The sequence below is a fragment of the Anastrepha obliqua genome, chromosome 1 (genome assembly GCF_027943255.1).
Source record: "Anastrepha obliqua isolate idAnaObli1 chromosome 1, idAnaObli1_1.0, whole genome shotgun sequence".
In the NCBI taxonomy this organism is placed as follows: Eukaryota; Metazoa; Arthropoda; class Insecta; order Diptera; family Tephritidae; genus Anastrepha; species Anastrepha obliqua.
The window spans coordinates 61,586,338-61,611,611 of NC_072892.1; the positions used below are offsets into that span (position 1 = coordinate 61,586,338).

At 37.7% G+C, this 25,274-nt stretch overlaps 1 protein-coding gene across 1 annotated transcript in view; it reads right to left on the minus strand.

Annotated features, from left to right (window-relative positions):
* LOC129250976 (zinc finger protein 205) overlaps positions 1-22,311 on the minus strand; it is a 43,381-nt gene extending 21,070 nt beyond the window's left edge. The window contains exon 1 of the mRNA XM_054890488.1: positions 22,050-22,311. Within this exon, the coding sequence (XP_054746463.1) occupies positions 22,050-22,254 (205 nt within the window). The 5' untranslated portion in view covers positions 22,255-22,311. The remainder of the gene's footprint in view (positions 1-22,049) is intronic.
* Positions 22,312-25,274: the final 2,963 nt, after the last annotated feature.

Sequence of the window (25,274 nt, forward strand, 5' to 3'; positions counted from 1 at the left end):
AATCTTTTAACCGAATCAGCCTTATTTTGAATTTATCTTTCACCAAAAATATTTCACTTTCCACTTTTCTCTTAATATGAATTTCACTCGGAAATTTCCCTTCTGGCGAGAATAGAAGCTATTTTCAATGCTCATCTTATTTTTATCTCCAATTAGTTTTGAAAGGCGAACAACAAAATTTTAATTTGTAAGGTACTTATTTTTATATTAGAGAATAACACTGAAAACCTCAACTAACTCCATTTATTTTTATTTGTATAGTGAAACTATAAATAAAGTTTAAAGTGACATTTAATTGAGTAGGATGCAGAAAAAGCAAGACATTTCTTATAAAAGTCTTGAGGAGTTATACGCTGTTCTTCCTATATCAGGCAAGCAAAACTTCAGAAACGAAACTTTAGAAATGAATGCGCAAGGCTTACTTCAAAAGCTTTACCAACACTCTTTTTGGATCCCCCTTCTCATAAAACCTCAATGCTGCGCTAAATTTGGTGATTGGTGGAATAGCAAATTTTGTCATGAGTGCAGTAATAAATTGTTTAGTACATCTCACAAATATTTAAAAACTTCAAACAATAAATTACTTTACGCTTCAGTTAGTTCCAATGCACTAGAATTGTCTCTCAGTTATCTCTTAGTTGCCCGATGTTCTACGTTTTGTTATTCTTCACGTAAAACTCGCATTGCAATGGATGCATTTTAAATTTGAACAGAAATGTCAATCAATCTACTATACTTAATAATATTCAGCTTTTCATATTATTGTGGTCGAATAATTCGAAGAGAAATCCTCAATACATATTTTCCTAACTTGCGAATAAAAAATTTCCTGTGAATTTTTTTCGGGCGTCACTCGAGCTCTTCGCCGGTATATATGGTGACTGATTTCTGATAACGAGACTCTTGGGAGCGATGATAATTTGATGAAGGAGTTAATTGGCTCTCGGTGAATGTTGTAGGTTGTCGGCCGATAGACCATCTGGTTCATTTGTTGTCATTTGTATTAATTTACCTTATCTCTCAGTATAGGGTGGTGGGTTTGATATGCCTATAAGGTGGATTAGCTTCCAGCAATAGTGTGTTGCGGTAGTAGGTATAAGGGGTGGCAACTGTTTGCAAAGTGTTGTATTTGGGCCTTGAAGGGAAGCATAAGGGTATTGCTGTGCACCCTGCTATATTTGAGCGATATAAGAAGCCACCTTGTCGTAGTTTATAACTTCATTTATTCCGTTCTATTAGTCCACGACGATAAAGTTCGACCTGCATAGTTTAAGCAGAGCAAAGTTCCTTTGCTTCTGCTCGAGTGCTGCCGGTTAGTCATTTATGGAATTTGTTGCAGCTTTGTCCAGAGTTTATGATTGTGATTGCATGCTATGAAAAGGGGAGCGAACTGTCGAAGGTAAATACATTGCTAAGGACAGGGTTTCCGGTGGCATAATTAGATAAATTAAAAAAGGATTACTAAGGACAACAGTAGATTTCAATAGCTATTACAAAGAGACAAGTGCGGATTTAATTTTTTAAAAAAGTATTTTTTAAAAAAATTTCGGATATATTCTTGAAATCTGGTTTCCATACTCCGTGTCACTCGCTGGAGAAGTGATGCCGTATGCCATTAACCTCGCAAGCCATATTTTCTTTTAGTGCTGAGATGGGCACTGGGTTTGCTTCATAGACTTTACTTTTGTGGTACTCCCACAGAAGAAGGTCCATAGGGGTAAGATCGGGCGACCTGGGAGGCCAAGATATATCACCGAAACGACTTATAATTTGATAGGGAAGAAATCACGCAGTATCACCATGGTGACTCTGGACGTGTACGGCATAGTGCGATCTCACTGAAACCATGTGAGGGTACTAAAGGCAGGATGTTCTCTCGTTAGTGGCAGAAAATAATTAATCAGCATGCGCCGATAAGAGACACCGCCCACAGAAATTGTCTGCCCTCGACGATGTTCAAAAAAATATGGTCCAATTATTTTACTGCTTAAAAATACACAGCAAACCGTCACTTAGGGACTGAGTAGTGGCTGTTGATGTTTTAATAGTGGGCTCTGTCCATTAGGTCCCATTTAACTGCAAAATATAGTGTTTATCGTATGAAATCGCTCTAATATACTCGCGCAAATTTGTATGCGAATTGTAAGCGTTAGGCTTAAGGGGCTCAACCAGTGTGAAACTTTGAAAAATTCAAAAAAATTTTTTTCATATTTTTCAGCAAACAAGCAGCAACTTTTTGAAGAAGAAGAAGGTGAATTATATGGGCCTGGAATAGCAGATAAGGATTAGGTATGATATTTATCGTTTTATAAATGTGAGATCAGTATTTTTTTCTTTAAAAACGTTTTTCTCAAAATAGCGTTTTCTTAATTTGCTGCCACTGTAACTTAAAAACTAATTTTACGATCGACTTGAATCTGGTTTCCTCATTTTAAGTATTCATTTTTACATTGAATGACCCTCCGATATTTCAATCTAATAAAAATTGTAAATTTGCGATGTGAAATACTATCACATTTTCAAGCTAAATTTTTATACGTTTTTCAAAACTGCGGGATTTTTTTGGATTTCGTTTTTTCACCACAATCCTGCGTTAATCAACCATCATCTTTAATGACTTTTTTGTTTTTTTTTATTTCAGGCACTCTGAAGACCGTAACAAAGGCAGCAGTGGGGAAACTTTTTTTTTTGGACCTTCGAGAGATGCCCTATTATTAGAAGAAAAGTCCAGATTTTCCTTTGAAAAAATTTGTACTTGAAGTTTAATTATATATTAATATACTTACAAAGTTTTAAAACAATCAATGTAAAACTTTTTTAAAAATAAATTTTCAAAAACCACCTGTTTTTTTGTCAGTCACACTGGTTGAGCCCCTTAAGCGCTTGCACGATTTGAATTTTGAGTCTAAGCTCCTTTCTCATCATGCACAATAGTTTTTGGAAGTCCCACGGCTGCCACTCTCTTGCACACGTACAGACGCGTGAAAACTTGTAGCTACGAATACAATATTTTTATTTTTTCTCGATGTCCGGCTGGACCCGTCCACAGAGTGGTTGCCACCAAACTTATTTCTCGGAACCTTCGCATCCAAATTTTCACTTGATTTGATTTGAATTTTGAGGGGGTGAAGTCTAAGCTCCTTTCTCAATATTTCATGTACAATAGTTTTTGGAAGTCACAGTGCAGCTGCTCTCTTGCGCACGGACAGAGCCGGATGATCGTACAAACTTGTCGCGACTAGTTCAATATTTTCATTTGTTCTCTATGTCCGGCTGGGCTTCGGCCGAGGGCTACTTGCCATCAAACATGTTGCTCGGGAACTTCGCATCCACGAGAAAATCAAAGCTTCATTTAGGGCATCACGTAAACGGTGAGTACAAGAAAAAAAAACTACGAAGAGCAGTGACCCATGAATCATTGGGCTTGAAATACTCTTAGATTGCTAACGCACATTGTTCATCCGTCCACTGACTAAATAACTCGCCCGAATTACGAAGCTAAAGCGGTTTCCTTCCCGCTCATACCCTCAACGATTAGGAAGAAACTTTAAATTTAAATCCAAAATCTGCCACCAGACACCCCGTACATACCGGAATGACTTGGTTTCACCCGCTCAAGAATTTTTGTTTCAGTAATTTAACTCTTTTTAGATTGGTGAGCGTTAAACCTCCCAGTCGGTGGGAAGGTTGCACCCATAGCAGCTAAAGTCTGAGTCATCCACACGAGTTCACCCAGAGTTGTATTTAAAAAGTATGTTTCTCATATTACTTAATGCATAACTGGGATAAGTAACTGTGTAAATCGGCATCTGATAATTAGGAAATGTAGAATATATCTTGCCCGTTTCAGTAATCTCTTGATGTTCTTCAATTTTCTTTTTCGGGAAGATGTGCTATTTATCATTATGACTGTTCATTGTGTAAAGATGTCTGATAAGTAAGAGTTCATTGCGTACACGTAGATGTAATAGCTTTAAGATTTGCAACATAATGCAGATGCTCTACCATATAGCGGTCTACCCTTGCCAGTACTACTAAAAGGTGGTAGATTAGTCGCTTTACAATGGCTACTACAAAGGGGTGTGAATGTATACAATTAATCAAAGACCACAAAAAACACAGCTTGTGCTGCAAATGTACAATCAGCAGGAAAATATGCCACAATTCTCAAAAGAGCCACGCGCACACAAAAAAGTATATGGAAATTAAATAAATTATGTGCCAAAACAGTGGAAGTGCCGCACAAAGAAAATGAAAACACAAAATGCAAAGGACGAATGCAGACATTTAATAAATTGAGAATTTTGTAAACAATATAACTCAATAGCAAGACAACTTCTACATACATATTTATAAGTGTGTACACACATACGTACATACGTAGCAGTGGTCTGCAACTATATCTGAATCGAATAAAGCCATGAAAATATACGTCTACTAGAGCAATATATTGTGTATGTACTTATATAAGTAATGGCAAATATAAACCATTAAAAGTAGTGCCAAACAAACAAATATCCAAGAAATATTGGTCTACAATTGAAAGCCAACAGCCAAAGTAAAATCAAACGCAAATTCACCAAATACGGGTACGGGTACGAATACAAACCAGTACGAGTACACGATTCTACATGCGAGTCTATAAACCCTACTCCAGTTACGGAACGGACTCATCGTCTCTGGCATAGTAGAGCAGGAAAAGCAAAAGCAAATGCAATAACAGCCAACAAAACCAACTCTACTTGGATGGTACGCATAACAGTGGCTTTTCACTTTTCACTTCACTTTCACCAACTTACTCGTACGAGCAAAAAATAGCCACTCTTCTACTCATTTCTCAACGAACTTGGAACTTGGGTAAATATAACTAGAAAGCGCGCAAACTCTCACACTCAACCAAGTGCAATTATGTACATTGCGCATAGAATGAGTGAGTGAGAAAGTGAGTGGTGTAGAGAAAGTGAGTAGAGGTGCGAGCGCTTAGCCTACATACGAATGAAATGCCAAGAGGAAATAACTCGGTGAAATGTGCTGAATCGAATTTCTGCATTCAGCGGATATGAGTATGCGCGGAAAGTAGTTGTGTTTAAGAGTATGAGTACTGCGACAAAGAGTGTTTGGGTATAGGATACATATGGGCATGTCCACCAGATGGTCTGCGGCAGACAAAATATTAAATATAAATAATAGTAATATAAAATATTATTTTGGTATATTTTCATTGTGAAACAACCAAATTTAATGAAGGTATTTATAACCAATTTCGAGGTATTCCTGATACTATTTTTATTTTTATTTTTTTATTAAATTTAATACTACACAATACCTTATCCACATCACGTATTTTTTTTTTAACTTGTTGTTACGAGGCTTGGATTTTATACTTTGCGTGCAATACCCTAAACTCAGTAAAACAATAATGAAAATGGTTTACAATAATTGTTTTTCAAAATATTCTCCTTCAAAGCCAATACACTCAGTCTGCATTCGCTTGAATCAAATTTCAATTAAATTTTGCTACACAAACGTGGATGCCTCCAAAACGAGCTTTTTAAAACCTCCAACAGCTTCTTCAGGCGTTGAAAAGTGTTCACTTTGTATTTTATTTTTGTTGTTTGGGAAGAAAAAGAAATCATTAGGTACCAAATCAGGGCCCTAAGGCAGATGATCCATGCATTCTTTGAAGTGTTCAAAAACTCTCTTGTTTGAGCCGATACGTAAGAGCTCGCATTGTCTGAGTGGAAGATGATTCCTCTTCGGCGGTTTGTTTTTCTTAATTCTCCGAAAACTTCTGACAAAAAAATGGCTATGTAGAACTCAGAATTTACTGCTTTAAGTTTCTCCAGTGCTACAGTTACGATATGACTAGATTTTCGGAAAAAAAGATGACCATTTGTTTCGAGGTGCTTCTTAGGCGAACAATTTTTATTGGATTAAGCTCGTCTTGGAATACCCATACTATCGATTGCTGTTTTGTTTGCCGTTAATATGCAGAGATCCAAGATGTGTTTTGAACTATCGCGCCAGAATTTCTTCAATACTTCTTTACACCAATCGACAAGAGCTTCTTTTTTGGGCAATTGTAAAATTATGCGGTGTCCAGCCAGAATAAATCTTCTTGACGATCAAGTGTCCATGCAATATTTAATGTAAGCTGATCCCCTAATGCGTAAGGATGGTTTTATCTCGCGATATGTCACCTAATGATCTTGAGTTATTAATCCCTTAACCAACAATGACGGGCATAGCCGGTGTACGATGGTCAGGCCAAACGTAAATATTACGCGCAGAAGTGAATATTACGTGTGCCATGGTGTGTGTTAAAACTAGATAATAGAAAAAAACTGCGCGGGCTTGTAAACGATTTCAGCCAACATCTTCGAATCTAAATCGCAGGTTAAGGGGTTAATTGGCGCACAGCATCGATTGCTTTTGCACAACAAACATTTTTGGCCGGTCTTCACGAAATTAATTATACGAGGACCGAGGGCCACGTTTAAACTTGTACCAACGTTTCACAATGGCTTAGTGGGGTACTTCAATGCCAAAAGTCGAAGTATGTTACAGAAAAAAAGTTCGTAAGTGAAAACGTTTAAGTAAGTTTATCCTAAAAACATGCCAAACTTTTCGACAAAAATATCGTACTAGAGCACATCGCACGTAGTGTTACAAAGGCGTCAAATACAAAAGACAACACTCGCATTATTTGAAAATAAAACTCTCTCTACTCTAAATAAATACTCACTTTTGGCGATTCAAAAACATTTTTACTGAGCTTGGTTATATGTATTTTTTGTTTACTCACCAAAGGCCCTAGTAGCCTGTGCGCTAATTAAGTTAGGGTTATATTGTGTATATCCCCTATAACCAATAATAATAATTTTTTCTTTTTAATTTGATGTATAATTTCGTAAAAAGAGTAAGAAAAAATATAAATATTATGGGGGAAAATGACACGTGCGACATGTCTCATGCCGCAGTGATTAAAATTTTATGAAACAAAATATAAAAATATATTTTTGGGTAAAATGAAAGCCATCTTTAAGAGACATCAATGCACAGCAGTCTACAATTTGTCACATTGAAATATTGACTCAAGTTCGCGAAATCCTGTTCTGTTTTTGTCCCATGCGAATGCCTTAGTTTTTTGTAATTACTTTGAAAACGAAAAATTTTCCAAAATCAATTTTATAGTACTAATTAAGAGCTATAAGCTAAGTTTATTGTAAAAACAAAACATCGTTTTACCCGACGGTTTTTTTTTTCAGTTTTACTATGTACGGTAGCCACGTTCGACATGATGGAAATGTCCACATGTAGATGATTGGATGCCTAAGCACAGAGTCCCTATATGCCGCATACATTAAACTCACTAAGGTGGGTGACTCTGCTAGTTCGGAGGTTATTATGCGATGTACCTACGAGTAGAGGGTAGAAAGTAGTAATGATTTTAGAGCGGCGGCTAGAGATATTAGTTGGGAGAAGTACTTATATAATATATAGGCATGTAAATGAGAGTAAGATCCAGTGTAGAGTAGGAGCATGCGAGAATAACGATTAACGAGTGTGATTGCGGAAGAAATACGAAATGCTGAGTGTTTGAGGTGAAGCGAATGAGAGCGCAAACAAAGCAGTTTGAGTAATTTAAAGGGATAGTGCTGTAGCTGTAGGAGTAGCTCGATTGTGATGTGTAACGCTGTTGGTGGTGTTGGTAGATAATTTTATACTACATACTCGCATGTAAAAGTATATGCACGAGTAAGCTTGGGGTACTCGTACTATTGAAGATATACGGCGCTGGCATTAGTGAAAACGAGCGCAAGTTTCGAAAGCATGATGTGAGTGTTTTTTATATGAATAAGCGTGCTCTTATATTACACATATCTATCTATTTACGTACATATGTATGTATCTATAGTACATGTGGAGATGTGTATTCTTGTTGGTGTATTTGCAACCCTCTTAATAGTTGGGGTTGATTGGTAACGCCGCTTGTCGAGCGCTATTTAAAATGGGAACCTTTGGACGCTTAAAGCTGAACGCTTTTCCACGAAGGAATTATGAATAAGAACAATTAACTCTAACACTTATGGAAGAATTGCAAATAAAGGCTGGGATTATAGGTACAAACATTTGAAACTATAGCAAAACTTTTGGGTTATTCATTAAATGAATAAAAAGGCTTTAAAAATAAACTAACTTTAATTCTAATATGCAGGTTTATTGGAAATGTTATGATAATAGTTATGGGCAAAACCTTATTTTTTATTTAAACTTTTCTAAATTATTTTAAATGTTTATACTTTTAATTTTTATATTTTTATTTTATTCTTTATGTTTTACATGTTTGTTGTTTCTTATTTTTTCATATCAATTTCGTGTTATTGATTTAAAGAGCCTTTATTACTGACCTTTCAAGATTTCTCATCACATCTATTTTAGTGTTTTTTTGTATGGACAAACAAAATTTATCAACTTTATTGCAGACAGCCTAGACTATCAACTTTAATGTTTTTCGCAGAAAAATGCTTGGGGATGAAATAAATAGATGACTCAAACCTTAACAAATGCACACACACACTTCCATATATGCACATATGTATGCATGCATATTATATACAAATATACACACATACATATACACGTGCATACATCATCATCATTCCGCTGATAATCACGTCCCCCCTCCACCCTTTTTCACTCCATCTCCTTGAAAAGAGCTCCAACGAGCAGAGCTCCACCACTGCATCTAATAGCCATATTGTGGGTAGGTTGTGTATAATAAAACTCTAGCTTTCACACACACAAACACACCCATCCACGTTAACTTTCAAGCCAGCCAGCATTGCTAAACCGGTGGTGTGTTTTCGCTTTTCGCATTTTCTCTCTTTTGTTCTTCTCCCACCCTGCATTGTTGTTATTGTATTTTTTTTTCTATTCGACTTTTTTGTTGTTCTGTTTGTGCTTTACAATGGTTTGTTGGCGTTTTTTAGAGAGAGGTCGCTCGCCTCTGCAGCAAGCGATGTGGAAAGACAGTTGACTTCACAGCACTCCACCAAAGTTGGAGCTCACCATCGCCATCACCATTGCAATGCACCAACCACCTCCCTATCATCCTTGCACACCTGACTCTCCAACTTCTTTAGCTGCACATCACTGTGCACTAAACTGAACTTACCTCAACTCATTTTCTCAGACTGGCAGTCGGAGTTTTTTTTTTATTTATCAGTAACTTCATTATCATTCTCAACATCGTTATCATCTTGTCTATGATCATGCCGCTTATCGTTAGCGCATCACCACCGCCAGCATTTTACTTGTACACATTAATTCAACCTAGCCTGCAATGTGTTGCCACCATAGCCATCGTCTCAGAAACTTCATAAAACACCAGCGTCGCCGTCATTGCCGACATCGCCATCATCATCATCGTCGGTAACTTCGAAAAATCAATAAAAACGCCACTAGTTTACTTCAAAATGATTTTGTCTCCTTTTTTGCCATTTATGTGCAATACTCGTATAATACTTATTTATACGGATTTTCCTGTTTTTAAGCAAGTTTCTATGCCGCTGAGTGGCATCTAAAAATGGCAGTGGAAGTTGTTGTTTAAAAGTGAAATTATGTTAATTCCTTGTCTTCTTTTTCTTAATTTGTCTTTTGCATATTTTTCTCTTTCATGGAAATGGCACCTTTCAGTGAATTAAAGAATAACATATGGATGTACTCGTATGTAGAGTTTTAACCACCGGCTCCAATTTTAGGAAGCGGAAGTCTTTCAATCATTCACGATGATAGCGGCTCGACATATTGCAAAGTTTTGACTATTTATTTATTTTTCAAATAATTTTTTATAAAATTATTGTTTATACCATAAGAAAACCATATAACTTAAAATTTCAAACTTTATAAAAAATTAAAAAAAAAATCAATAAACTGTCATCAATAATTCAAACTTCTCTTATTTAATTTAAATTTCTTAATTTTTGGAAAGATTAAATTTTTTAGTTTTTAGAAAGATTTTTAATATATAGTTGCGTTGTCCTTTTAATTTTGGTATAATAATAAGCCAGTTTAAAGTGACTAAAAATTCGCGTTTTTTATGTTGACGGTGTTATGAATTTTCTTCCACTTAACGATTGTTAAAATTTTTTGTAGCATAAACTATATTAAAAAAAAATAATAATAATAATAAAATGTAAATAAAAGTAAATAAATAATCAAAACGCAATTAAATGCAGTTTCAGAGTGGCAGCGCGTTTTTATGTTTAGAGTTTTCAAAGTCGGTGACCAACATTACTCGAAAACGGCTAAGCCGATTAGTCTCACATTTTAACACGAGCTGCTTCAATATATTTTTTATCGAAGATTTTTTCTCACCGATAAATATTTTTTTTATAAACAATTTAAGGCCGGAATTTTGGTTAAAAATCGATTTTTTTTTTTGAGAGACGGCCATTTTTTAAAAAAACAATTATTTTGTTTATTCCTTCCATTAATTACTAGATTTAACATTACTCTAACGAAATCTGTTTGGTTTTTTTATTTCAGAGGATTTAGTTCGGAGATATATTGGTCACCGCAAAACGTCTTTTTTGAGAGGAGCACCCGGTGATCAGCTGTAGCTCCTTTCAAAATAAATATTTTTATTAATACAAAATCTTTAAATACAGTTAAAAGATATCATAATATGTGTACAAATTTTTAGATCAATAAATTTAAAAGTTTTCTCAGAAAAAATTCTAGAAAATTCGCTTTTTTTGGCCTTCTAACTGTATATAACCTCTCAACCATAGCTCTGTTGTTCATTTGGCTGGGAGGCCAGGGATGGTTCATAAGTTTATTTGGACCCGCTAGGTAGTGCTGGAATCGAGATATTGGGCCTTTTATATTCGCCACTTCTCTGCTCGCTATCCCTCTGCTCAGCTCACTTGACGAAAAATTTGCATTTGAAAGCAACGACAAGGTTATCGAGAAAGACTCGCCCCTAACTAGTATAGGCGTCCCATAAAACTGGCATAACTCACTATTTTACAAACAAATGCAAATTTAGGCAGCTCTATTCCAGCGCTGCCAAGATATGTTTATTTGACGCCATGTTTGCTAACGCTTGGCGAAAAGAAGAGGCTTATTCACAAAAATTTTATCTTCTATTCAAAATGCATGAAATATAAAATCAGTATTTTTGCAAAAAATAGAGGTGGTGATGAAGCAAGGAGGAGATACGTTTAAAAATTTTAAAAATCGTTTTCATGGTTCGTCTTAATTCCGAGTTGGATATATAAGAAATAATGATTTTGCCAAAAATTAACTTACTAAGGGGCGTTGGATTCCAGATATTGAAATAAATATTCAGGGTTTGACATTGAGTCACTATCGCTGCAATCGAGATTTTGACCTGCTGCTATCGAATTTTTGTGTTCGCACAGTACAGTATTTATTGCAAGAAATTTCGCGGCGAACATTTCTTTAATGCTTTGATTTCTTTTATGAAGCTTCGCATAATAGGAAACTTTATTATTATGGCCAGTTATATGATGCCTGTTCTCGTCTGGGAAATCCAAAAAAGTTACGAGGGTTTGCTTTTTATATTTTGCGCCTTTCCAACACACGTGACGGATGAGCTCTAATTCGATATTTTTATCGAAAAGTTTAATATTTTTTAACATAAATTACGTTTAACGTTTTCTCTTACGAGCTTTCCTATTTAGTGAGTTGAAAAATGTATCTCGCCCAAAATATGGAATTAACTCGGGAAAATTGTCGTGCGATGATTCATGACGATTTTCGACGTGGATTATCGAGAAAAGAGTGCATTCGTCAATTTACTTCGACTTTTGGCGTTGAAGCACCATACTTATCCATTGTGAAGTGCTGGTTCCAACGTGGTCGTGGATCCTTGGAATACAAACATCTTTAAAGCCATCCAAAAACGTTTGTTGTATCAGAAACAATCGATGCAATGTGTCAATTGATAACGCAAAATCGTCATGCGGCAGATAAAGGCGTACTTGTGCATTAGTGAGACCAGCATACATTGAATATTGCGTGAACATTTGGTCATCCAGAAGATTTTTTCTCGTTAGATACCGCATAACTTGACAATTGCCCAAAATGCGATTCGTGGTCGTCTCAAAGCAAATGATCGCCTATTTTTTCGGAAAATCTGTAAACATCTGAAAAATTGTACCACTAGAGGAACTTAAAACAGTCAATTTTGAGTGGTATACAACCATTTATTAGTCAGAAGTTTTCAGGGAATTAAGGAAAACCAACCGCCAAAGAGGAATCATCCTTCACCCAGACAATGCGAGCTCTTACGGCTCACACAGGAGTGTTTTTGAGCACTCAAAAGATCGAATTAATGGGCCATCCGTCTTAGAGCTCTGAATTGGCACCTAATGGTTTCTTTTTGTTCCCGAACATCAAAAATAAAAGGTGAGGTCAACGTTTTTGAAAGTCTGAAGAAGCTTTTGGAGTCTTTAATTAATAATCCACCGAGAGCTAAAAAGTGCCGAAAATGTATTTGCACATTTTGTGAACATAATTCACTCGTAACAAAATATGGAAAGTTTTACCATTTGTTTCTCAGATGACCTTCATGTGAAATAAAACTCTGGTTTGGATGGAAATGTCCTTTACAAAGCTAAATTAAGAAATGAAATTGTGAGTCGATCAACAAAATTGTATCATAAATTAGCCAATACCTCCCATATACTATCAATGACAAGAATATTAAAAGGTGTGAAATATTAAGTGCAATAATAAAAGGGTGCCATCAGTTTTTGAAAAGTTCCTGGAAAAGTTACCGTCATTACCAAAACCCAAGAAAGTTTTAAATGGTGAGCATAGAATAAGCGACCTTATGTTTAAAAAATATGCTTAGAGAGATCTATTAAAAAGCTGTAGTGATGTTTGAACGACATAGACATAGCGCAGCGAATAAAGATCCAGTGGCTACGTTGGCTGGGTCATGTCGTCCGAATGGATGCAAACGCTCCGGCTCTGAAAGTATTTGATGCGGTACCAGCTGGTGGGAGCAGAGGAAGAGGAAGGCCTCCTCTGCGTTGGAAAGATCAGGTGGAGAAGGACTTGGCTTCACTTGGGGTGCCCAATTGGCGCCGGTTAGCACGAGAAAGAAACGACTGGCGCGCTTTGTTAAACTCTGCCAAAACCGCGTAGGCGGTTATCGCGCCTATTAAGAAGAAGAAGAAGAAGTGAAGTGTGGAAATGTAAGCTTTATAAGTTACATACTCGAAGGTGTTAAAAATAGAGTAACTTAGAACGAGTCGTTTTGGTGATCCACGCAATTCGTGGTCAATGCAAGTAGCGTAGAAAATTTATTAATGAACGTAAACATTAGTAGCCTAAAAATCAAAAAATCTGAGATAGTTTTTAAACAAGAAGCGCGTTAGTATACTAGATTATTTCAATTTTGTGCACGGACGGTAGTTTTTAAAATGTGGCCTATTTGGTGCATATGCAGGCATTTTTTCAGGCAGAAATATTTCAAATCAGCAAAGCTCAATTTTTTTTAAATTCATGTAACCCAAATTTCAGCCCACGAGAAGTTAAACTGCAGCGTTAACCGTTGATCGACAGAAAAGTGGATTTTTCGGCCAAGGCCATTTAAACTGCTGAGTCTCAAAATTATTTTGGAAAAACGTGATTAACACATATGCATTGGTTAATTCATTACGTCCGACAAATTTTCTTAATCATCACGCAATTCGAGCAAATCATCGCTGAATTTTCTCATTATAAAGCGACTCATTTCGTTTCTCGGAGGTATGCCACTGCCTGCTGAGGGCTGGCCGCAATAATAAAAAAAAAAAATTCCCACATTTAATACCTCTTGGCCTCAGCGGGTTACTACTATAAACCATATGTCTGTCTGTTATCCCCGAATAATGAGATGTAGATAATCCAAAGATGATGCCCTCCACAGCACCGATACTTTGTTTTTGTTTTTGTTCTTGTTCTAATTTGACAGAATCGGCTGTTAACCCTTTCGGTCCGAACGGGACTTATATGTCCCGGCAATGTTTGAAGATACCTACAATTTTGATGGGTCAAAAGACTTTTATTTCACCCATTGCAACTATTAAACATATAAAATAATTTGTATTTCCGTTAGCGGCTTTCCGTACCGAAAGGGTTAAGTGACGTCAGCATAAAAAACTATATTAGATTAGATTAGATTTGTGGGGGGTTGGACAAGTCCAAGTCATCTTCAAGACAGGATAGGCATGACAGCCATATTCTGACCACAAGCGTTGTGCCCTGTGATTACACATACCAGTACTCTCAGGATCTTTCTGCTGAGTTTTAGGAGAAAGATCGCTATTTTCCTGTTTGATTCTTTCAGAAAGCACTTGGCACGAGTTCAACCCAGACCAACGTCCGCTATGGGTAGACCTCATGAAGTCGTCAATTCATAGTTTGATCGATGCAGAATTGGCACCTAGAAAGGGTTCAGGGCCTAGTGGCATATTTGCAGAGCCTTCATTAGCCAATTTATCAGCTAACTCGTTCCCTGTAATACCACAATGTCCAGGCACCCAAATAAGACTAACTTTGTTTGGTTTTGCAACACTGTTCAGTTTTGTCTTACATTCAGCGACTAATTTTGAAGAGCCGCGTGGGTTAGCAGGGGCTTGACTGTCACTACAAATTCCAATACTGCTACTCCGCCACTTTTTCTCAATCATCCAGTATGCCACGTTCAAGATGGCATTGACTTCCGTAAATAATACCTTTGGCATAGGAGTACTTAGTGTCTTCGTCTAAGTATTGTCCTTATTCCTTATTCCGCTACCGTCACTGGTTTTGGATCCTTCGGTGTAGAATGTGTGCTGATATCCCGTTAATAGGTTCTCTGGACTTAACCATTGATATCTATCTGGAATCAAAACATCATACTTCCTACCGAAGCCAAAGAAGGGCTGACAGTGGCCAGTGTTGTCTTCGTTTTTTTCTTCGCCGCCTTCATCGCTTCCTTTAAGTTACTTTTTTGCAAATAGTCAGTGAATAACAAAATACTAAACATGAGGTGTCGCGTTTTGAGTTGTGAATACACGAATAATAAAAAAGCGTCAAAATGCATTTTTTCCTCTCGCTCCTCTTGCTTTCGCTTATTCTTCCTCTTATCTTCGTTTCTAAGGTTGCCTCAATCTTGTATTCTATCCTTCTTGTGCGTGAATTATATATGTATACTTACTATACATACTACATACTCACATACATACATATGTACATATATGCATATGAACTAGGAGTATTTTTATCCAATGATATTCACTCTATCTTTACTTCTTTCACAAGGGTCCTTGTTGTGTTTTTTGCCGAGATGCAATGTGTTCTATAATTTGGTATTTTTTGCTCGGGCACTACCGCATGGTAGTCACGCCCCAACCCATTGGACTAACCCTGTCGAATACAAATATAGCATCTTTTGAATAAAGCCTCCTTCGTGGAGGATACTGTTTTTCAAAGAAGGATACTTCTTTTAGAAGACATACCGTCATCATAATTACTTTTTTAACTTCGAAATTATATATTTCAGTTAAGTATTATTTCCATGCAAGCAATATACGGTTGACCGACCAACCGTCAAAATTAAAAAAATAACTTCAATATTTATGAAGCTCATTTCCAAGGTGCGTACTTTGCACAATTTGTAAAGGCACAGTAAGACTATCTCCAAACAGGCGAATGAGCTAACGCAATTAAGTTTTAAATTGCATCATTGAGTTTGGTTTTCACACACATACAATTTAGCTTTAATTTTAGCAATTAATATCATATTTCAAAGCTGAAATAATTTTCACTTTCCTTGTGAAAAATGGAAGAAAATGGAGTGTGAGGAAAATGGAGACTAACTTAACTTTAGAACGAATTTCATTAGTTTTTAGTAGATAAGTTTATTTTATTAGATTTTCATACTGTACTTCACTGGTGAATACAATCGACTTTTCATTGGACTCTGGCTTTGTTCAGAAAAAAAGAACAACTTGCTTATTCTTCAAAGTTTCTGCTGCCTCCCAGCTATTGCTTCTTGCAGCATCAGCACAAAATGCAACTCAAAGGCGTTCTTGGAGCTGGTAAATGGAATTAGAATTCGTTTTGTTCCAATCAACACCCGTTTTTTTTTATTATAGAAGCGACATTATTTTTTTGGTTGAGAGATTAATTGCAATTGCGTTATGCCACAGCCCCTGGAAAAGTCGAAAACAGCGATTCATCCCCCGCACACCATCCCAGCCTTTTCATTTTGGATTTTGGATTTGTAATGAGTATCATTTGGATTTGTATGAGGAAAGAAAGTATATTATCATTTGAAAATTATCGGCTTTGTATTTTCTCTATTTCATTTTAATTTCATTTCGTGTTTTTTTTTCTGCCATTTCATTTTCATGATGTTTTTTTCCTCATTGAACAGACGCTTTCAAAGATTCAATAATAAAAGGTTCTGTAAAGTTTGACAACTGGTTTCAGATTCTACTTAATCCATTAATGCAATTTGGAAGTATGGGAAAAAGGGCATGAGTTTATCCCCTTTCTGGAAAGGTAGTAAAAATTGAAGAAAGGTCGATGTAAACTATAGAATAATTTCAGGTTATTTTATGAATGGCCCTTAATTATTTATATTTTTATTGCAACTTAGCCATTATCGTGAAATAGCCTCCCCCGGCCGACCAATAATACTGATATTAATAATAATTCCATATTTTCGATAAAGTGTCAAGTGCGTTATTCAAGCATCGGATACGTATACGCAAGTATCAGAACGATAACTTTTGCCTTTGTATAAGTAGGGGGTGTTAATTTTTTCTTTTTCATTACCGAGCATGGAAAGCCTTTTTCTGTATAGAGCAACGCATGTACACAGAAGGTGCTCTACGGTTTCCTCTTCTTCAATATCTTGACAATTTCGACAAAAGTCATTATGTGGTACCCAATATTATGGCACATTTAGTCTATTAAAATATTCAAACATAAATTAATTGTTATCAAAAGCATAGGCAGCTTTGATAAAATTTTCCCCGAAGATTGTTAAAAACAAAAATATGGTGCCACGAATGTTTTCTTTTATTGTATCTTAAAGAACTTTGGAAGATGCGAAGTGAAAGTTGCGAAAGTCAAAGCAAAGCAGAATGGCAAAACAGTATTGCCTGCTAACTTTTTTAGCAAAAGTTTTAATTTCTGTACTTTGACTACTTTTTCTTTAAAAGATGCTTTGAAATAAAAAGTAGCTTTTCCAAGAGGTCATCACGGATTTGTTAAGTAGCTCAAGAGTGCCGACATAGGATGAAAATTAAACATCTTACATCACCTTTAATTATTGCTTCAAGAGACGCTTTACTCTTCTCGTCAAACATATTTCTTAGGGTTGCATAGAAAATCTGACACAAATTTATTGTCAATAACGTAAGAGACCAACTTCTTTGGCCCGTAGCCTATTCTGCTACTCCCTTCTGCAACCATCAAAACCACGGTTAGCAAACGGGTTACTTTAACCCATAAGCGAGCTTGGTAGGAAGAGAGAGGCTGCAGATGGACAAAACTGATGTTACCTGTCACGTCCGACCGACTGTCGCAGATCCTCCTGTCATTAAGCAGAAGGGACTGTAGACAGCTGGTTAGACTGATGGCGAGATGGAGGATGAGATGGCACTTTCTCTGCGTCTGCCCAGCCTTCGCTCGAATCAGGCTTGAGGTGTTTGGCACTGATGTGTTAAGAAGCGATCACTTTGCCTCCTTGGCACCACAATATCTACTCAGATTTCTTCGGAGGTCGGTACAATGACAAAAAACCCAAAAAAAAACAAGTGTTAGCTATTCGTAAGTCTTCATTTAGTAGGTACGAGCCCAGAATTCTGTGACTCCTGTGACCTAAGGTTTCACAATTGGTGATTAAGTGTTCCATGGACTCCTCTTCGTCACAGTAGAACCTGCATAAACTAGTGCTAATGTAGTCCTATTGTATTGAAATGTTTATTGCAGGCAAAGTGGCTTGTTAGTGCTCGGCAAAGTTATCTAAGGCCGTTTTTATTTAGGGTTAGGGCAGATTTTGCTCTCCTGGTATTAAAGTTCAGGAACTTTTTGTAGTGATTAAAGCCGTTTGTGTCGTTCCATTGTTCTGTGGTTTTTATTTGGATACATTTTTTGCTTTTCTGTTTTAGGTTGTTTTTGTTAAGGCCGAAAAAGAAATTGGTCCAATAAATAGCCCTTCCGACCTTTCGCTCTCTCGTTTCCTTCGTGTCCCTCATGTCCTGGTACCCAAAGCAGGGAGACCTGATTAAGAGTCGCCAGTTTTGTGAGTGCTACTTTGGACTAAGTAGGCAATTGAGTAGCAAAGTCACTTCTCAACGAACGAAACTAACACTTTATAAGGCTCTGATCTTGTCTGTCCTAAAGTATGGCATAGAAACTTGGACGATAACAATATCCGATGAGACATCGCTTAGAATGTTTGAGAGAAAGATTCTGCGGAAGATTTTTAGGCCTTCGAACGTTGGTGAAGGTGAGCAGTCTTTCAACCTAAAGCAAGCAATCCATCCATCGTCAACCAGTCAATCACGTTCAATCATTCCATTTATCCAACCAGTTCCCCACGCACGTATGTACATATATACATACACACACCTCCTTTCATCCATCGGCAGGCGATCGAACGATGAGCCTATGAGCTTTACTACGACATATACATAGCGCAGCGAATAAAGATCCAGTGGCTACTTTGGCTGTGTCTTGTCGCCCGAATGGATACAAACGCTCCGGCTCTGAAAGTATTTGATGCGCGACCAACTGGTGGCAGCAAAGGAAGAGAAAGGCCTCCTCGGCGTTGGAAAGATCAGGTGGAGAAGAACTTGGCTTCATTTAGTGTGTCCAACTGGCGCCGGTTAGCACGAGAAAGAATCGACTGGCGCGCTTTGTTAAACTCGGCCAAAATCGCGTAAGCGGTATTCGCGCCAATTAAGAAGAAGAAGAAGTTTGTTGAGTGCATTGTTACACTCCATAAGGACTTTTGAATTAAGCGTAAAGGTATTTAAGGTTCTGAGGACTGATTGACTGTCCGACCCTGACCCTCTTTTGGATACGATTTTCACTATTTCTATTATGGCGAAAAGCTCCGCATGGAAAATTGTAGTGCCTGTACTCAGTGCTAAAGATTTGTGTGCTCTAGGTCGCACTATTCCTGCTCCTACTCCCTGGAGCGTTTTGGATCCATCTACAAACAATTTTTGCGAGTCATTATGTAGCCAAGTTGGGCTAGTGTTCCACTCTTCCCTAGGCAGGAAGGTAACCTTGTATGTCTTAGTAAAATTGAGTCTAAGACTCTATTCCTCGCCAGCTCATAAAAGTTAACAGTTGGTTTAAGTACACCAGTTGAAGACAAGCTCTTCTGCAGCAGGTATCTCCAGCGCACAGAAACGGAGTAATCTACAGGCCTATTGGTACCCTACTTGCACGACCATCATTCCACCTAATTGGCTATCGCAAACAGGTATCCATTACTTAATTTCTCTACGTAAGTTGCGAATACGCCGATGGAACAGGACAGGCGTCATGAAAGATTTATAGAGCATTTGCGACTTATTTCATTTATCTGATTAAAATAATTTCATTCATACCTAATCTGCTAATTTATCTTCTATTAAATGTAAGGGTATTGCATTCTTAATAGAAATTATGCATGTGTGTGTATGTATGTCAGTATTGCATAAAATTAATTGCACTCAAACTCTTCTGATGAACAATACAAGCATTATTCTAAGACATAACACACAAAGTAATTGTTAAGCCTCAGGGAATAAAGCAAAAATAAAAAAAATGTGCACACACACGAGTATTTCAATACATAAATTATTTATTGTTCAATACCTGCAATAAATGGCATGGCAATATGCTACACGCAGCATGAGATCAATGAACTTTGAGCTGAGCTGAGCTAAGCTGTTGCAAAGAACTGAGCAATTGCAAAGTGTGAAGCAACAAATCGAAAGAAGAAAGTAAGGATGGACGAAAGAACGAAATGTACTCTATGCACATACATACACACACACACGTGTGTGTGTATTTATGGCTGCGCATTTTTCGTGCGCGTATAGCGCTGCCATGACAATGAATTAAATTATGAAATAGCAGCATCCTTCAAAACGCAAAACTCAACCCTTTTCTGCGGTAGGGAGAAAGTCACTTCGGGGAATGTAAGTATGTTTGTAAGTGCATATGTGATTATGAAACTGAGCGCGCTGCCGGGCAATGCCGATGGTTGAAAGGAGGTGTGTGTATGTATGCACGTGCGTGGGGAACTGGTTGGATAAATGTTGGAATGATTGAAGGTGATTGACTGGTTGACGATGGATGGATTGCTTGCTTTAGGTTGAAAGACTGCACGCTGCCGGTTTTTGACTTGCTTACGAATTATGAAGCGAGCGGAAGTGAGGTTGGGGTGAAGTTGTGGAATGCAATTTTTAGCGAGTCGTACTTTTTCGACCATTGTCCCTGCTGCTGCTGGCGATTGGCATGCCTGCCAATTAAACTGACAACAACAATGATGCACTTCGAAGAAGCTTTGACGGTGGACAGGTAAGAAGTAAGTGGGTCGGTAATTTAAAGCGGAAGTTAGAGGGCAAAGAAAAAAAAATAAAACAAAAAACAAAAAAAAAAAATAATAATAAATAAAAGAAAAACATATTAAAAAAAAAAACAATAAAAATTATGCAAATATTACAACTCAAGCAAAAAAAAAATTTAAAATACAAAACAAAAAGTATGCAAATATTGCAACTCAAGCAATCAACAAAACCATATCTCGTACACACACACACATGCATGCATATGTACACACTTAAACGTCTAAAACAAAATCAATGGCATGGAATGGGCAAACAGATGGCAACAACCTGCGCAAACGGGGGTGGGTAAGTGAAGTTAAGCAAAAGCAAAGTATAAGAGGCAAAAGTATAGCGCGAAGAAGACAGTCAGTTGCACTGCATGCGTATGCGGGGAGCGAGTACTCGTAGCACTACGCGAATTTGAGTTCATTGCAATTTCAAAAGCGGCGTTGCCGCCAAAGCGTTTTACCATCCCTGCCAAGGGTTATGAGCAGGAGGGATGTCAGCAAAAACGTGGTGGTGGCGGTTGTTGGAGCCCTGCTGGGGATGGCAATCGTTATGGTGCAGGCAGTGCAATGGCCGCGCAGCGAGTGTAGCTGGTTTTGGTTTAACAGTCGCCCCTAGTAGTGATAACATTTGATGGGAAGGGGAAGGCATGCTGCAGTGGAGCCTACAACGCGTTTGCCCGCAACGCCTGGCTGCTGCACCTACTATTTGATTGACTTCTGTACTTTTGCCGCATTGTATTGCACGTTGAAGGGGTACGCGGAATTAGGGTTGTTTGTATGGGTTTATTTGAGTAAAGTGAGTTGGTTTTACTGCTGTTACAAACGCTTTTTAAACTGCAATTGGGGGTTGAGTTGTGTGTTTAGTACGTTTTCAACTCGATTCCTTAAAGTGGCTGGGGTGGCATGGTAATGAGTCAAAAGCACGAAAAGCCTATACAATAAAAGCATAATTTATAAGTGCGCACACAAGCAAGTAACATATATATGGTATGAACATGTGCACAGATACACATAAAAACAGACATACATATGTACATGATTGTACGCTGGAGCAGGGTGGTAAAAGTGGGTGGTGTTTTTGTATGGTAGTGAAAATAAAACGAAAATAATCGATAATAAAATAGCTGGCTTTAGTTCTCGTTGGATATGCGCTGCTCTATTAAAGTTTTCCAAATTTAAAGCCTTATCATGTAGTTCGTCTTATTCTCGTGCTAATGAAAAATATCTGTCAATTGCTTGCTGCATATTTTAAGCCGAGTGATACAATTGCCTTACAACGACCTTGTTAAATACCTCTTTTACTATCTTAGGCAGCTGTATTTTTTTTGTACATATTTTTATAGCTTACGCTTTTGGCATTCGCTTTATTTCTTTCTTCTTTTTTGTTTGTGAAAATACAAATTTTTATGGTACTCACCATTTGGTATATTTTGATTGAAATGATTGCCATTCGTCTGATAGCGTTGCACATGATTATCGCCGACCGTTGCAGCCGTCGCATTGCCATTGATGCCGGTGGGCGTGGCGAAGGCGCCCGGCGGACCTTGTGTGTCGTGGCCAAATTTAGCCGCAAACTGATGTATGCCGGAAAAAGGACCACCAAACGCGGAGAAATTCATCATGACACCTTAGCGTTGAGTTTGAGGTATAGATGAAAAAAGTCACCAGCTAACGGTATTTGCACTGATCAGCTACGATTTAAAGTTTTAGCAAAATGAAAATCACAATATAAAACTTGGCAGGATGCGTTATGATGACCGCTTCTCCTATTGCTTATCCGTTTTTACTACTTTCACACGCTTAGCAATTTATTTTCAGCACACTTAAGCACTTGTTTTGTTGTTGTGGCTTAATTGCACAACTTTTCATGTTACACTAAGTTTTTAGAAGATTCTTGTTTCTTTGCTATTATAAAAAGAATTGTTAAAAATATTGGGAATTATTTTCTTTTGAATCAAATTTTATTTTTTTATTTTTAAAACTAAAAAGGTTTGTGGTTTTTTAAAAAGCTTTTCTCACTTTTCACTTTTTTAAAGATTTAACATTTTGCCTACTGAAACAACGCCATCATGCTTTTATAGACTCTCTCACTAGTCGCAACGTCCGTACCGCAGCGTTGATGATGACAACGACAAGGTGGCTATTTCTGCGTATTGCTGTTGCCTCTGCTATTCCTACTACTTCATCTGCTGCTGCTAAACTATTGAAGAGCTTAACTTTCGTTTTTCTCGAGCGCACAGTGTGGCGGCGATGATTTAATCACGGCACCACTAGCCTTTCTGCTGAAGTGACTGCGATGGGCCGCGACTACACTCCTACGTATGTATGTATGAATGTATGTATCTACACTCATGCGTACGCAGTTATAAATATGTGTATGTGTATGTGTATGTAAATATATGTGCATATGTATGTATAACTGTTACTTCGTTACGTGCGCGCGTGTGTTAGACGTCTCACTGCCGACTCGGAATAGTTAATGCGTCCACTGTTCGTCCGTTCGTCCGTCTGCGCGCGGCGCAATTCCTGTCTGCATACAGTGTGGGCCAGCAAACCTGCCGAGGTGTCTCTACTATGGCTAAGGGTGAGTTGCTTGATGTATTGGTGTTACTTCTTCCTCACCCTCTATGCAGTTGCACGCCTAGTGCCAGCCAATTCAATCCATTAAGAACTGGGGTTGGTGGGTGGTGTGCAGTTGTGGCGCTGAGAAGGTAACTAAGAAGTGGGGAAAAAACAAGAAAACAACGTGTCCCTGTAGTTACAGTGAGGAAAGATTTTCTGTTTTTAACTTTCAATTTCTGTAAACGTCAAGCGGTGCTGTTGTTAAATTGGCAACTGAGACGTTGGCACTAAATTGCCATTTCCTTTGGTCTTGGCTATGAGACTCATTCTCTCTAGCCTAAGAAGGCGGCTCCACTAACACAACGAGCAGCTCAACGCATGTCATTAACGAAGTTGTCGAAGTAGTCAAAACAGAAAAGGAACAAGTAGCAGACTAAAAATAATTCTAAGCACTGAGAACGACTTTGGAAAACTAAGTAAAAGCTCCCTCCAACAGCAAACAAACGACTAGATGGTAGAAGGCACATACAATAACAACAGTAGAATCGACAAAAACAATCTGCTGCAATACTCGTAGCAACACAAAAATTCAAAGCAAGTAGAGTAATGTTGAAAGTTGAGCTGAGTTGAGTTGGGTTGCCACCCCGGGGGTGGGCCCATCGATTGTCATGCATATGTGTGCGTGCATATGTGCATATGTATGAGCATGAAGGACCCATAGGAAATGATTAGCCTTCTAGTGCGTTAGCTATAATAGAAATATGTTAAATTCACGCCAGAAAAGTCTGGACGGTGCGCTTTTATCTGTCATTATGGCGGCCAACGCAGCTGAGTGGGTTCGTACGTGATTAAAATTCGATAGCACCAGGCCCGAAACTCCGGGTATGAAACACTAATTTCGGTCGCCCCTCGGCAGGCAATGGCAAACCTTCAAGTGTATATCTGCCATGAAAAAAAAAACTCATAAAAAATCATCTTCCTTTCGGAAGCAGCATAAAACTCTATTCCCATCATTTGGGGGAAAATATTAAGAGGCACGCCCCACATAAGAGGAGGAGCTCGGCCAAACACCCAATACGTATTTAAACTATGACTAAGAGAATTGAATTGTCAGAATTGCTCTCCCCCCAATTCTTGTTTTCCGGTTTCATATTTCATATGTAAAACAAAGGAAAATTTGCGAGAAAACTTCTTCATAAGAACTACTCGTCGTTATCTATCAAAAAATTCGTGTCGGATTAGATGTTACACAGTGTATTTCTATTTGCAGTATAAGCGGAGGTGCAACTTTTTCTATTTAACTCAATTCAGGTTTGTAACACCACAACCTGCAGTTTGGCATATATGAGAAACCCAGCCATCAAGTTTCGGCAAGCAGCGTGTCGAGCTTTTGGTAAAGATTAACTATTCTAAGATTGAGTGCTCGTAAGTCAAAAACTCACTCCCATTAAGATATGTCTACCCGTTTTAATTGACATACAATAATAATGCTCCGGATGGTATTGGGTACAGGGGCCTGCTTCGTTTAAACCTCATTCTATAAGAATTTAAAAAATTCTTTAAATGTGTCAACAAGCTCTAATTTGAGGATTTGCAATTGGAATGGGAAATGTGTTAGTTTAAATTTGCACGGTCCTCTAAGAGATGTTGCGATTGGAGCGAAAATAGTGCACTATTGAGCCGTGCAACTTTCGTAGGAGCTCTCACACTAAGCTGCATAAATTTGGTGCCGTATTTGTAGTGGAATAAAGATTTTGTCATAAAGGCTAGCGGGCCTTCATGGCAATGTCAGAATTTCTGAACTGAGCCTGCCCCACTAACTTAATGGTGACGCATGAGGAACTTACCCGAAGGCTTGCCAAAGATGTAACAGGAAAGGGGTGCAGCTTTATCTTGGGAGCCGTTCCAGCAAGATCTACTCGGCCGAATAAGTTTCAATGTACCTAATATACAGTACTTCTCTCTTAAACTATTCTATGTTGAAGTTCTCACATCTAATTATCTTAATGTCGCCCCTCTTACAAGAGGGCTTGAAGAGTTTAATCGGTTTCCTCGAAGTCTTGATCTTGATTTTGCGATG